Source organism: Pelobates fuscus, chromosome 5, assembly GCF_036172605.1.
Source record: "Pelobates fuscus isolate aPelFus1 chromosome 5, aPelFus1.pri, whole genome shotgun sequence".
Taxonomy (NCBI): Eukaryota; Metazoa; Chordata; class Amphibia; order Anura; family Pelobatidae; genus Pelobates; species Pelobates fuscus.
This window is the reverse complement of record NC_086321.1, coordinates 335,072,800-335,087,549: the sequence shown is the minus strand read 5'-3', so window position 1 is coordinate 335,087,549 and position 14,750 is coordinate 335,072,800. Positions and strand designations below refer to the sequence as shown.

At 39.8% G+C, this 14,750-nt stretch overlaps 1 protein-coding gene across 3 annotated transcripts in view; it reads left to right on the top strand.

The window, feature by feature from the left end:
* The first annotated feature begins 536 nt into the window (after positions 1-536).
* Positions 537-14,750, top strand: part of CBFA2T2 (CBFA2/RUNX1 partner transcriptional co-repressor 2) — a 55,184-nt gene continuing 40,970 nt past the window's right edge. For all 3 annotated transcript variants that reach the window (XM_063455737.1, XM_063455735.1, XM_063455734.1), the window contains exon 1: positions 537-692. In XM_063455737.1, coding sequence (XP_063311807.1) covers positions 665-692 — 28 coding nt within the window. In that variant the 5' untranslated portion in view covers positions 537-664. The remainder of the gene's footprint in view (positions 693-14,750) is intronic.

Sequence of the window (14,750 nt, the reverse complement as noted above, 5' to 3'; positions counted from 1 at the left end):
TTAAAATGTACTTTGAATTCCCAACAATTCACAATTTAGTTAATATTTCTGGGGGAGGGGGGGAGGGGGGGGGACAAAACCAATCTACTTTTTTCTACCCATATGCCTTTGCTGCGCCATTCAAATTAATCTCCCCAATATATGTCACAAAGTACTATATTTATGGTATTTGCTGCATAATCTAGAGGTGTATATGTTTGTACAGATCACCTTGGAAGTTGCACATTGAATTTATCCATTGTACAGCGCTACGGAATTTGCTGGCGCTATATAAATTATAAAATAATAATAATAATAATCATATATAAATGACTTGCCCTTTAATGTAGCAAACACAATGTTTCATGCACCGAGATACTTGGTATCTTTTATGTTGTGATTCCAGCATTGATTGCCATGCTTTAAAATCCATTGAGCTGCTTGATAACACTGCATTAGGCATATAACATTATCCACAATTAGGGGAGGGTTTGTATTGGTGGTAGGGAGGAGATTGCACCCTCCCCCATTCTCTTGTATCCTTCCCAGCCCCCTTTCCTCCAGCCAGCCACACAGTCTCCTTCAGATATTGTAGAGGCCCTTTAACCTTTGTGTGCTAAAGAGATCTGTGGAGATACATTGTGTGGACTTTTTACATAGTGACTGTGCACAGCGATCGGATAACATGGTTGGGATTCCGGGATCCTTTCAGTGTAAGTTGATTGCAACCCCTAAAATTAAGCTTGCTTGCATCCTCTTATTGGGGAACCCGGGGGCGAAGATGCATGCCGTTGACTTTTTTACTTTTTAGCCTTCTGGGTTTTTGAGAAAGAAACCAGGGGTACTCATGCTTTGTTCTCTAATTTTTGTAAGACTACAATTCCCAAAATGCTCTGCTAGCAGTTGGTTGCTCAGTATTCAAGGGAAATGTAGTCCAGCAACAGCTGGAAGGCAAAGACTGGAGAGCCCAGTTATTAACGTCCCTTCTCCGAAGGGAATATATATGTGTTGTATGACTTGGAATCAAAAGAGTTAAGCTTTGCTGCTAAGATGCTCGTATTGTTTTTTTTTTGTTGTGCTGCTTTGGGTCTGGAAGAGTAAAATGGGTTACTTAGAAAATTGCCTTAGTCTGTACATATTTCCTCTGATTAGTTTAGTTGGCGGTTTGTGTATTAACTCTTCCATGCCTGGGGTTTGGACTCTGCATTTTGGTTTCTTTTGCATACTTAAGTGCCATTTTGTGACAGGCATAGCGATTACTAACAGAGGTCTCTGGCAGTGTATGGGTTAACTGGACAAGAGGACGTTTTATTACAGGAGATTTAATACAGGGGTTAATCTACGGAAAGGTCTTCGCTCATGGGAAGATTGAATTCCGGTGATAAAAGGGAGTTTGAGTGAACTAAGTTGGTTGATGGAGAGAATGTTGGCGTTGATGCAGAGGTTAACTTAACCCATTATGGTGTTTGAAGCAGTAACATGGACTGACATTATTCCATGGAAGTGACTTTCATACCTAGTGGGTTGTTTTCTATAGTGATCCAACATGATGGAGCATCTGTTGTGAATGATGAGATACACCCTGCAGGGATTGCCAGTAATAACCGTGCAAGAGCACCTATCCTTGGCTGGCTTGGAGAGAACCGTGGCTGCTGGCAGTGGTGGGGGTTACTCAGTTGAAGACTTGTTGGATTTAGAATTTTTTTCATTCAGGTTTAGAAATAGATCCTTTGCTTTTGTAGCTCTATATTTATTGTATTGTCTGGTCTTTTATTCATGTCAACAAAATAAAACCAAAATGTTTTAGTTTAATGCATCCCAACCATTTTCCCACCATATTTCCATGATGGCTCTCCAGGGCACTCCAGCGGTTGTGGAGTAAGATCCCCCTATTCCAGTAATTGGTCGGTCAGCATAAGGTGTTACTATAGTCCAGGATTAGGCAACCTTTGGCACTCCAGATGTTGTGGACTACATCCCCCACCCCCATGCTTTGCCAGCATTATGGCCGTGAAAGTATTATGGGAGATGTAGTCGTGTATTATGGGTGTTGTAGTCCACAACATATGGAATGCCGAAGATTGCCCACTCCTGTCATTGCCCCTTGCAGATGGAGTGCCAAAAGGTCACAAATCACTGTTATAAGCACTTGTGCGCTACTTAGAAATAATTGCACTGTTTCTTATAATTACTATGATGCCTTCGGTCCTACTACTGTTTTTGCATTCCTACATGGGTTTTATACATGAAAACAAAAAGGGCCCATATCGTGACTTTTCTTCTACCATTCCATTTTTCCATTAGTGCAGGTTACACCGTATACACGATGGAGGGGAATTGTGGTGCAATAAATTTTATCTTTAAAAAAAATCTGTATTTCAGGCTAAATTCTCACATCACCTGCAACAATTTATTTTTTCAACAATTAGATCTATTTTGTACTTTGATGCAGATGACACCCTGGCATCCAGTAGAGACACGAGGGTGAGTGGGGGTGTGGGGGTGGTGGAAATAATGAAAGTGTTGTGATCTTAAAAGTTTTGCAAAGTTACTAAAGTGGAGTGATCATTAATGGAATCTCTTATGGTAACTGCACCTCTTTGCAGATCACAACACTTTGATAAACCCCCCTCCACTGTTTAAAAATCGCAGTGCTTTTCTCCTCTAGACTCTTTTATATCTAACCCCCACTGTGGGCAGTATGACCAACATGGGTAAGTGATTTAATTAACCAATTCAATACTATAAGATTTTATAGCTATTGCAATGTCTTAACACAGACACAATCGGCCAACGTTGCATCAGTGGACTTTTTTGCACCAATGTCCTTCAGGGTCAATGCTCTGGAATATGGGTGGTGGGTCTATAAATACACAATTATGCGCATTCCGTAGGGATGACATATGGACGATTAACCCTGGTTGTGTTGACGTTAGTTATGTCATGTGTCAATAAGCACCTGCTACTCTGTTAATGCTAAATGAATTGGAATTATTGTGACTGCTATGAAATATTCTGGGCGATTGGAGTGGTATTAATAATTATAGCTCCCACTTGCCTAATTATTTTGCTTTAATTTCTGAAAGAATACATTTATAGACTGAATGAATTATCAGTTCAGCAACTAAAGACTCTTCTGATTATGCAACCCAATATCCTTCTCCTAAAATCTGATTAAATTCTGAATTCAACTCATATGTGTTGTTTTTTTGTGTTTTATTTTTAATTTTTTTTTTTTTTTAAATTTTGGCTGAAAAATATGGTTTGCGAAAAGTGGAGCTAGAAAAAATTATGAAACTTACACCCCCCAGTTTTTCTATTGTAAACATAGCTTTCAGTATGGCTGCAGGTTTGAAGCTTATTTATCATCTAACATTTTTTTTATTACTTTTTATTTGTTGACCGGCAATAGTACGAGAGTCAGTCAAAAATGATCCGCACTCTGGTAAAAAAAAAAAACAAAAAAAAAAAAACAACAACTTTGGTTAGCTGCACTTATCTAGCCTTATCTGTTGAAATCTGGATGATGTAGCAAATCATTTGCAAATTAGCCATTGCTTTGCCTATGAAATAATCCACAACAAACTTGGGTTTAGAAAAGTTTTTTGCGAGATGGGTACCAAAACATCTCACGAAAGAACATAAACAGAAGCGTTTGGATCAAAATTTAGATTGATACTCGAAGGAAGGTGAAAGCTTTTAAAAAATAATCAATATTGATAATGAGACATGGATTTATCAATACGAGTCTGAGAGTAAACGGTAGAGTACAGAATGGAAACCTTATCAATCGCGACCAGGAAAAAGTTCAAAAGACAACCATCAGCTGAAAAATTGATGCTTACAGTTTTCTGGGATTCTCAAGGGCTAGTATTGCTACACTGTTAGGAAAAAGGTTCAACAATCAACAGTGAGATGTTCACTGAAGGGCACCTCTGCCCAAACTGTGCAAAAACTTTGTTTTAAGGTGTTAAAGCATCCTCCCTTTAGTGCTGATCTTGCTTCATCGAAATTTCACCTGTTCGGTAGCCTAAAAGCAGGCCTACAATGACGAAGATTCACCACTGATTAAGAAGTGAAGACATCAGTGCATTCGTGGCTCTCTGCTCAGCCTAAAAAAAAATTTAATGAGGGAATACGAAAGCTTGTTGACAGATGGACAAAAATGATGTATTTGTCTTTTCTAAAAGTTGTCTAAACTAAAAATTCTACAGCCAGAGTGCAAATATTTTTTGACTCACCCTGATATATCATAGTGACATAAAAATTTCAATATGTAACAAAATCAGATTTTTGTATTTTTGGTTACACTGTCTATCATCATTATAAGAATAATCAACATTAAAGAAAATTATATAACGGAAACTAAGATAAGTTTCACAGAAATAAAATAAGGAAATTCCTGCCAGTCGGAGGCATCTATTGCCATGAACGCACACCCAAGTACTCCCACGCTTGACACCCATTCTCCTTGCGTTTCTGGTTTTGTCCCCCTATTGGTAATTGTATACCTCCCATGGTTCCCAAGTATTGTAGAATGTAGGTGAGTTGTTTCGGGCATGCGCTTTTAGTTTATCCATAGGGTACATCTTTAACTTTAGCTACCATCTGTGCAATGTTGTAAGTATCGCTCTTTAACAACATTTGAGCCATGGCACTATATGTTGCCAAACTGATTATATTAAAGAGCGTTTATTCTCTTTTGACAACACCTTCTATGGGTTTAGATAGTAGAAAACCCCAGGGAGATAATATAAAATGTCTATTGACAACATTGGATACGAATGATCAAACGTCCTTCCAAAAGGCTTGTGCTTCAGTGCATGCCCACGACATTTGTACATATGTACCTTGTTCCCCACACAATCTCCAGTATGTATCTGAGGTGGTCTTTCCATTACAACCCAACAGGGGTTATGTACCAGCTGAAAATTGTTCATAGTCTAAAGGTGTAATAAATAAATGGTATTGCCAAATAGAAACCCAGCAGGCATAAACAATGTTTAAAGCGAATTGGAATGGTGTTCACATAGGCTTGGCTTAACTCCTCTACCTCTTGGACCCTGGCGCGCTTGATGCTCCCCCTACAGAGCGCGCAGAATTATGGTACATTTAGGTTAGGTTTTTTTTTTTTCATTATAATTCAAATTATTTGTGTAAATATTTCAAATGTATAAGAGTAGTGTTTGCTTTTTAAGAACACTGTGTATTACTTTTTTCTTTTAAAAAAAAAACTTTATTTAAAATAATATTTTGCACATACCTTGAAAAAACACTGGACTAGATAAGAGTGGAGTGTCTTTTTGGTCTGCCTGCTTTAAATCTTGCAGTTGGGCCTCCCTGCTGGGTATTAGTCAAATATGTTATGGTGTGTTAGACTCCACAGAGCCAGCCAGTCTCCCAGACCAGCTGTTACACATTACATTCTTAGGCTATTGATTAGATGTTGGTCTTGACACAGACATATTTGTTTAATCAATCCAGTACTGGATATATGGCACACAAATTTCAGTCCATCAAGGCAGAGAGTCAGAAGTCTGAGTTTGTTACTTCACTGCTGAAACAATTTGCTTAAAAATTATTAAAAAAAAAAAAGTTAGAAACATTTTTATGGTATAAAAACAAGACTCCATTATACTGGATGTAAAATCCTCTATTTTGAGACATTCACAAGGAAACTTGGACAGCAACAATGTTTTCAGGTTTTACCACAATTATTAATGTAACTAATTTGCTGGCCTAATATTGGTTTTATAAAGACTGCAGATAACTTCTTGTGTGTACGAGTTAAATATTTTACCAGGTGGAACTTTTTTGGTCTGGCTTAAACAGAAATGTGTTTTCCATTTGAAGTGTCAAATCTGCTGGGAAATGGAGGGGTATTATAGAAGTTATATCATTTTTTTTTTTAAATCTGTGGAACTTATTGTAGATCCACTTACTTTGACAATGTTGCTACATGGCTTTTAAACATTTTTTTTTTAAAGGAAATGTTTAAAGGACCACTATAGGCACCCAGACCACTTCAGCTTAATGAAGTGGTCTGGGTGCCAGGTCCATCTAGGGTTAAAGGGAAACTCCAGTGCCAGGAAAACGATCCGTTTTCCTGGCACTGGAGGGTCCCTCTCCCTCCCACCCCCCAATCCCCAGTTGCTGAAGGGGTGAAAACCCCTTCAGTGACTTACCAGAGGCAGCGACAGGTCCCACGTCGCTGCTTCCTCCTCCCCCGCCACTCCTCCTTCTGCTTACGTCGGCCGGTGGGCGAGGCTGATCTCGCCCGCCGGCCGAGGAGACCTAATGCGCATGTGCGCCAATGCCGCGCATGCGCATTAGCGCACCCCATAGGAAAGCATTGAAAATGAATTTCAATGCTTCCCTAGGTTGGCGGTGAAATGGCTACGTAGAAAGTGTCAAAACAACCTTGGGTAAATAGCCTGTGGTCTCTACTTTATATAAATATATACTTTTGTGTGGCAATTTTGTTTTCTTTTATGGCTATTAAGCTTACAAGACAAACATACCAAATTCTAAAATCGCCCACATTAAAAGTTTATTTTACTCCTTGTGCTTTGTGACCTGTAACTACAAAAAAAAACTTAAAATCCCAGACACATTATATATTCTGTAAATCAGAACAACTAAATGAATTTATTTTTAATTACTTTCCTTAACCTGCACTAATTGTGCACACATTATTATTGCAAAATAGAGCGACGCTGGAGGTCCTCACACAGCGGGAGGACGTCCAGCGACGCTCTAGCACAGAAAACCTGTGCTATGAAGCAGGAAGTTCCCTCTAGTGGCTGTCTAATAGACAGCCACTAGAGGAGGACTTAACCCTGCAAGGTAATTATTGCAGTTTAAAAAAAACTGCAATAATTACACTTGCAGGGTTAAGGGTAGTGGGAGTTGGCACCAATGAGCAGATGTGGTCTGGGTGCCTGGAGTGTCCCTTTAACCCTGCCTGCTATAAACATACATATGGGTTAATCCAGCCTCTAGTGGCTGTCTCATTGACAGCCGCTAGAGGTGCTTCTCACTGTGATTTTCACAGTGAGAAGACGCCAGCGTCCATAGGAAAGCATTGAGAATGCTTTCCTATGGACTGACTGTGCGCACGCGGCTCTTGCCGCGCATGTGTATTCAGCCGGTGACTACCGAAGGAGGAGGAGAGTCCCCAGCGCCGAGGGAGCACGGCGCTGGAGAATGGTAAGTGATTTAACCCCTTCCTCCCCATTCAGCCCGGCAGGACAGGGGCCATGAGGGTGGGGGGGGGGACCTATTAATACTATAGTGCCAGGAAAACAAGTTTGTTTTCCTGGCACTATAGTGGTCCTTTAACATCAGGGATGCCCAAAAGGTAGATCCAGAGATATTGCTGAACTACAACTCCCATGATGCACTGCATGCCTTTGCATGTCTTTAGAATGACAAAGCATCATAGAAGTTGTAGTTTTCAAACATCTGAAGATCTACTTTTTGGGCATCATGTTCTACATAGTAAACTGTGAAAGAGCCAGTTAGAGAAACTGGGGATTTGTAATCTATATGCCCCCTTGAATGTGTAAAGTAATAGAAAATCCATCTCAGTGAGAGCGCTTCAGTCCAAGAAATACCCCTATACAGATGCTTGCTTGCAAAAATCCCAAGTTGACAACTATTTTTGTTTGTGATTCAAGACCGTTTTTTGGCACCCTTGGCGTCATTGGGCTTAGGAGAGAATAGGTGAAATTAGTAAACTAACTATATATATATATATATATATATATATATATATAAATTATATTTTGTTGATAATATTAATAAAACAAATTAACAAACACAAAACTGACTATCTTAATACTGGTAATCAACTAATCAGCATTCTTTATTTACAAGCTGAAAGAAATAAAACAATGCAATCTAAACAAATTAAATACAAAAAAATTAAACTATAAATAATTAAGTTTTTAACCTTCAAAACAAGCTACTTTGCACTGTACATTTTTACCATTATTAGTTTTGGAAGGACATGTGGTTACCGCGAATATATTCATATCAACAAGATGATATTTTGGAGGTACAGGGGTGGGGGTTGTTTTTGCATGTCTCTGTCTAAATCGTGGTATATTGTTAGAAGTGTGAACAAATGTACTTTCTTAATTTATGTTCCTGCAACACTTCCCCTGTGTTTTGTACACCTGGATAATCTTTTTTTTTATATGTTGGCTATTTTAATCACTTTATGTACACTGCAGTGTTGTTTGACAGGAAAGTAATTAAAGGAATAAAACAAAGTCTGGTGAAGCCCTTCAGCACTGTGTCACCTTATGATGCACTCTTGGAGAGAACACGGCCCCTGGGCGTGTGACAGCAGCCAGGTGTGCAGTGTGAACAAACAGGTGTGTTACAACTATGTCACACCTGGGGTTCCATCTACCCCAGGTCACCAGGTGCAGAGGTCTCTGTGTTACTGGAAGCTAGATGATGCTCCTGGGGTCAATAACTTTTTCAGAATCAGAGAATCAGCCCACTAATCATTTTAGGCAATATAGCACATAATGGGTCTGCTGACTATGCGTATCTGTCATCACAAGTCTCCTGTCTTTCCAGAGCCACCTATATCCAGGTAGTATCCTATAAAAACAGTTCTGTTTTGTGCTACACCGGATTAATTATCCTCTGGGGATAAAACTAAAAATATTAGTCTAAGGAAGGCAAATCTAAAAAGCCTAAAGGTTGACAGAGTGTCATGGTAGTCTTAGTCCTACACACCTACCCAAAATCAGTGTTTGCTGAAACAATAGAGGCCCAATAGTCTAGGTTGAGGCAGCACTCCACTGGAAAATAACTGGTTATTTTTTTTTTTTTTTTTTTTTTTTGAATTCTTTATTTTTGTCGTGCATGTGAGTACAAAGCATAAGTAAAACGCCACAACAGCGTACATAGATGTATACAAGATAGATCGTGGCTGGAATAGATGCACATTATTATTATTTTCCCTTGAAACAGGTTTAACATATCAATTGCAACCAATTGAATAAACTAAGTTATATAAGCAATGTCATGACTATGATCATGCAATTTGAAATAGCATAAGTAACTAATAAAACTCTAATACAGCTAATTCTCTGCGTGTGTTCAAGTTAAAGCATGTGACAAACTTTTCCACACTTTGCCCAACGAATTTTGCTGTGGAAGTATAAGCTGAACCTTGCTGTCATAAGTCGTGGTCGGTAGGGCCCCATGTAGAGTGGTCGTCAGTCATATCAGGCTGGTATGTGTTATGTATCCATTTTCTAGGGGCCTAATAAGCGCAGGCTGGGGCCTAATTGAAAAGTTGCTGGAGTCATGAGAAGTACAGGCTGGGGGTTCATTATGAGAGCCTGTATGTCACAGCATGTAGACGTAGCGTATGGTATTAATACAGGCCTTACATGTGGATACCAGTTGCGGTCGTGGGTGTCTAAGCAATCTTGTTGTGTCAGTTAAAACAAGTCAGCAGTATAGAACAACTAAAATAAAACAACATTTAAGGAACAAAAAGCAAGAAAAAGGCATATGAGATTTTGTTATCGGACTGATTTGGTTACGCTCGTTGTATCAGGGTTCGCATAGTCACCGGGTTACAGGCTTGGATTGAGCCCGGTAGAAGCAGAGTGCGGGAGAGCGTCCCAATGTTTTTGTTCTGCTTCATGTTGCGGTAGCTGTGTGTGGTCCTGCAGGGGGGTGTCGCGGCACAAAGATCGGTGCGCTGACCACGCTCTTCCCCAGGCTACTTGTGGGTCCAATCGGTGGGTCCGTGGCGTCCATTGCCAACCGTGGTAGTCTCAAGTCCTCTAGTGCTTTTGTGGCCTCTTGTGTGCTCCGCACCACCAGTGGGCCGCTTGCGCCTTCTATATGTAGGGCACGGCCTGGGCCCCAGCGGTATCTGATTTTTTCCTGCAGCAGGAAGGATGTGAGCCGTTTGAGGGATCTTCTCCAGGTCAGCGTGCCCCTTGAGAGATCAGCGTAGAATGATAGAGCGGTGCCCTCAAAAGTGTAGGCTGGTAGGCCCTTGGTGGCCTCTAGGACGGCCCTCTTGTCCCTCATGTTTGAAAATCGGAGGATAACGTCCCCTGTGGCAGCTGGTGGTGCTGTTGTTGGCAGCGGTATACGAAAGATGCTGTCCATCGTGACGGATTTGGCTACTTTCGGGGTTAAAAGTGAAGTGAGTAGCCGCCTGGTGTAGTGCGGAAGCTCGGCTTCTGGTATGGAATCCGATACCCCCCTCAACTTTATGTTGTTTTGACGTCTCTTATCTTCTTGTGTGGCTAATTGCTGTTCATGCAGGGACGCTAGTTGCTGCAGTTCGTGGACTGCCGTTTGTAGCTCTCCAATCTGGCGTGTGTGGTCGCTTGCGGTGCTTTCTACAGTCCCAAGTCGTGTGGAGAGGCCTTTCAGATCCTCTCTTATTGTGGCCACTTCTGCGGATATTTTGCCATGATGTGCAGCCATAAGCTCAGTGATAGCCTCCATAGTCACCGGTGTGGGTGCCGGAGCTACCACACGTGTTCTGACTGGCGGCGGTGGGGCTCTGGTCTGCAGGAGGCTCTCCTCTCCATCTTCCGACGTGCCATCCGAGAAATCGGAGCATCCACCGTGTAAGGACGCCATTGTAGCTCCGGCCATCTCGTGGGCCTGCTTCCACATGTCCCCTATGTTCATTCCCAGACGGGGCTTGTCCGGCTTTTGCTTTTTCGCTTTTCTGCCCATGAGGGTCAGGTAAGTTGTGGGGTACTCCGGGGGGGTGTTTTGGTCGTGATCGGGTGTCGCTTGCCGCTGTTAATCAGGTTTGGAGTCGGGAGCTCTGCGGCCATGCGACTATCTCTGTCCGTTGCTAGACCGGAACCCCCAACTGGTTATTTTTTAACTGTTGGGGCATAAAGACTGATTTGAGACTTGTCGAATAAAATCCATTTATGAAAATAAGCACCTCCTGCATTTATGAGAGGTGGGATGTATACTAACCAAGTATAATGGGAAAAAAACAACATATTTATAAGTACGCTGATTGTAAAAATCGATAATGACCTTTTATTTATTCATATTTTGACCACTCAAAGTATAACTGCGGACGATGAATAATAGTTACTACAAATGCAAAAAGCAAAATGTCACTCACAAAAAATAGCAACCACATTGCCGTGCATTTGAATCGTACGTTCAGCAAACATGTTAAAATAGTATACATTTTACTAAACATTTATTTCTAAATATTTTTGATATGTTCTAACAATTCTTATTTCATTTAAAATATAAGTACTAGTGCTAAATAAAGAAAAAAATATATATATTAGTTAATTCAATAAAATTGTGCTTCGTCGTTTAGAATATATATATATATTTTTAAAATCTAATATTCACATTTGTTCCCACGAAATGAGCAGATTCAATTAACATGTGTCTATAATTAAGAACACATTTCTCTGTAATGTGTTGCAGACGCCCTCTGGTAAAAATAAATTTAAAAAAAACAACATTTTTTTGAGCAGAACAGGAGTATTTAATAAGGAGCAAGGTATATTTTAAGCAGATGTTGGGATTCTGGAAAGAAAGCCAACCGTATATTTATATGTTAACAGCCCACTCAGCTGGGTGACAAAACATTTTCCCTCTTGGCGTAAGCAAGCTTTTGTTTGGCTAATGCCCTCCCATAGGCCTTTGCAGCATAGCTGCCTATTAGCTGATGTGGTCGCTACACACAATGAAGATCCGCAGTGCTAAGATTTTTGCTGCAAACAATACTGTGGCTTTGTAATGGCTACACCATTTGCTTAAATTTTACTTCCTGCATAGGCAATTTTTTCGCTTTTTTTTTTATTCTGTACAAAGAGCTCTCAAATAATACAAGTAATTTTACCTTTCCCTGAAAAGCGAAGTTCCCATTTAATCATAAAACGAAATTGACAAATTATATAGGGCAATCAAAGTTCAGGAAATAAAAAAAAAAGTTTTGGTAGTGCTTAATATTAAATGGGTTTTAAAATATGTGTAAATATGATTTATAGAACAGTAAGGAAATAATCCCATAGAAAATTTTGTTTTGTGTACAGCTGTGAGATGTACAATGAGATACATACAATTTGGTTTTATGTTTTGTCAAGATGTAATTCATGCAGTCGAGAATAGCTGAATTGGAAAAAATTTGTCAGTTCAGATATATTTATAACGCAACAATTTTGGTTGAAATTCTGCAGTTCCTGTTAATTTCCTTACAATCCCTAAGTTAGTTAAAAGGTTACTCCAAGCACTTCAGTGATTTCAAGTGGTCATGGTGCCTAGGGTCTGTAGGTACAACGTTTAACCCCACCTCTGGGAGCACCATTGTGTGTGTCATCAGCCTCCCTGAATTAAGAGTTCTGGGCTGGCTAATGTCAGTTCTGATGTGCAGCATGCCATTCATTGGCAGACAGGGATCAGTCGGTTCTCTCAGCCAATGAATGGCTGCAGAAGGTGGAAGCTTGTCAACCAGAGGGAGTGACTCCTTGGAGTCTGGTGGAGACCCAGGTAAGGAAGCCAACTGTTACAAAATGGTACTTCTGGCATCATAACCACTACAGTGGCCTTTAATGGTTTTAGTGCTTGGACTAATCCTTTCATAGCCATATGAGTATGTGTTTATTTATTTTTTTGTGTGTCTTTGTGTTTCTTTCCTTTGTGGGTTGTAAAAATAAATAAATTAATTAAATGACTATCAACTGAATATGAATTGGTCTGGCCGTTGCAAGACACACGGTGGGTATTTATCATACTATAGGGGTAATGTCTGCATATAATACTTAATTGCATGTCAATATACGATATTATTCAATAAATTGTATCGAATAATCCTATTATATAACCTATTATTAAAGGGACACTATAGTCACATGAACAACTTTAGCTTAATGAAGCAGTTTTGGTGTATAGAACATGCCCCTGCAGCCTCACTGCTCAATCATCTGCCATTTAGGAGTTAAATCCCTTTGTTTATGAACCCTAGTCACACCTCCCTGCATGTGACTTGCACAGCTTTCCATAAACACTTCCTGTAAAGAGAGCCCTATTTAAGCTTTCTTTATTGCAGGTTTTGTTTAATTAAGATTTTCTTATCCCCTGCTATGTTGATAGCTTGCTAGACCCTGCAAGAGCCTCCTGTATGTGATTAAAGTTCAATTTAGAGATTGAGATACAATTATTTAAGGTAAATTACATCTGTTTGAAAGTGAAACCAGTTTTTTTTTCCATGCAGGCTCTGTCAATCATAGCCAGGGGAGGTGTGGCTAGGGCTGCATAAACAGAAACAAAGTGATTTAACTCCTAAATGACAGTGAATTGAGCAGTGAAATTGCAGGGGAATGATCTATACACTAAAACTGCTTTATTTAGCTAAAGTAATTTAGGTGACTATAGTGTTCCTTTCATTCTTCATTTATAATGCTAAGACCTAACATTAGCACCGCAAAAAGTGCGCCGAGCAATATATTTAACCAGCTATTTTTAGTAAAATCAAACTTCTCATTTGGAACGCTACCCTGGAACGCCCTTGCAATGTCAACATTTAGTAGACTCTGGCATCTTTCATATATTCTGTACGTGACTATTTATATAACCACATATAACACTGAACGCAGGAGTATAAATATAGTGAATATAGTGTGTCTGCATAATCTACAATTTCTGTAGAGATGCTTACACGTGTATATATAGTTTTGCATAGTGTGTGTAAACATAGGATGTGCGTTTATGAAATGCAATTTTGAAGCTAGCTTTCAAAAATGGAGCAAAGGAGAAAATGGAGCAAGAAGATTTAACTGGTCTCCATGGTAATTGCATCATTCTTAGAATTTCGCCCCAGAAGACAGGGAGGTAGACGCTTTTTCTTTTTTCAGCTGCAGATCTTTTTTTTTTTTCCTCCTTAACCAGAGGCCTGGATGAGAGTGTTGATATATTTTAGCCAAGAGCTGTTGGCTGCTGTAGACACACGGTAATGCTTTCTTTCAACGTGATGCTGTGGATACAAGAATCGTGTTATACAACAGAGCGAGCTAGAAGGGCCCTCTCCAGGGATTGCTGCGCTTCGTACATTGCTTGCTGGATGCTAGATATGTTTTGGATTATCAACTAACGTATAGCTGTGATTATCTGCGTTTCTGCTCTAAGGGCTATAGAGCTGCTTACCTGATTCTCTGCATAAATGTCACCTGAGTCATTGATCTTATTCCTGATCTAGACTCCCAGGTAGGTTTCCCACCTTTCTTGCAAAAAACAAACAACCAACCAACCAGCCATGCTCATTTGCATAATTAATAACGAGTGAGATCACAAAATATTACTTGATGTTCTGTAACATCACAGGTAGTGACATAAGAGAAAACAAAGATTGGAAACGGAAAATGATCTAAATCACTAAAAAAAACATTTACTATGTCTGACCGTGTGTGTAGCATTGTGTATGTGTAACAGTGTGAATGTATACGTTTTCTGAGTGTGTTTGTAGAGTGTGTGTAGTGTTGTATGTCAGTGTGCATATACTCTCTGAATGCGTGTGTATGTCAGTGTGACTATACTGTGTTTGCATTTGTGTGTACAGCAGTATGTTATGAAGTGTATACTTTGCAAATAGCAGTATATGCATACTGTGTCTGACCGTGTGTATAGTGTGTCTCTTTGTCTGTATATAGCAATGTTTGTACCTGCTATGTATAATAGAGGTGGATATTCTGGCACCGTTTCTCTCACCACTCTCCTAGAGTCTAGTCAGAGAAAAC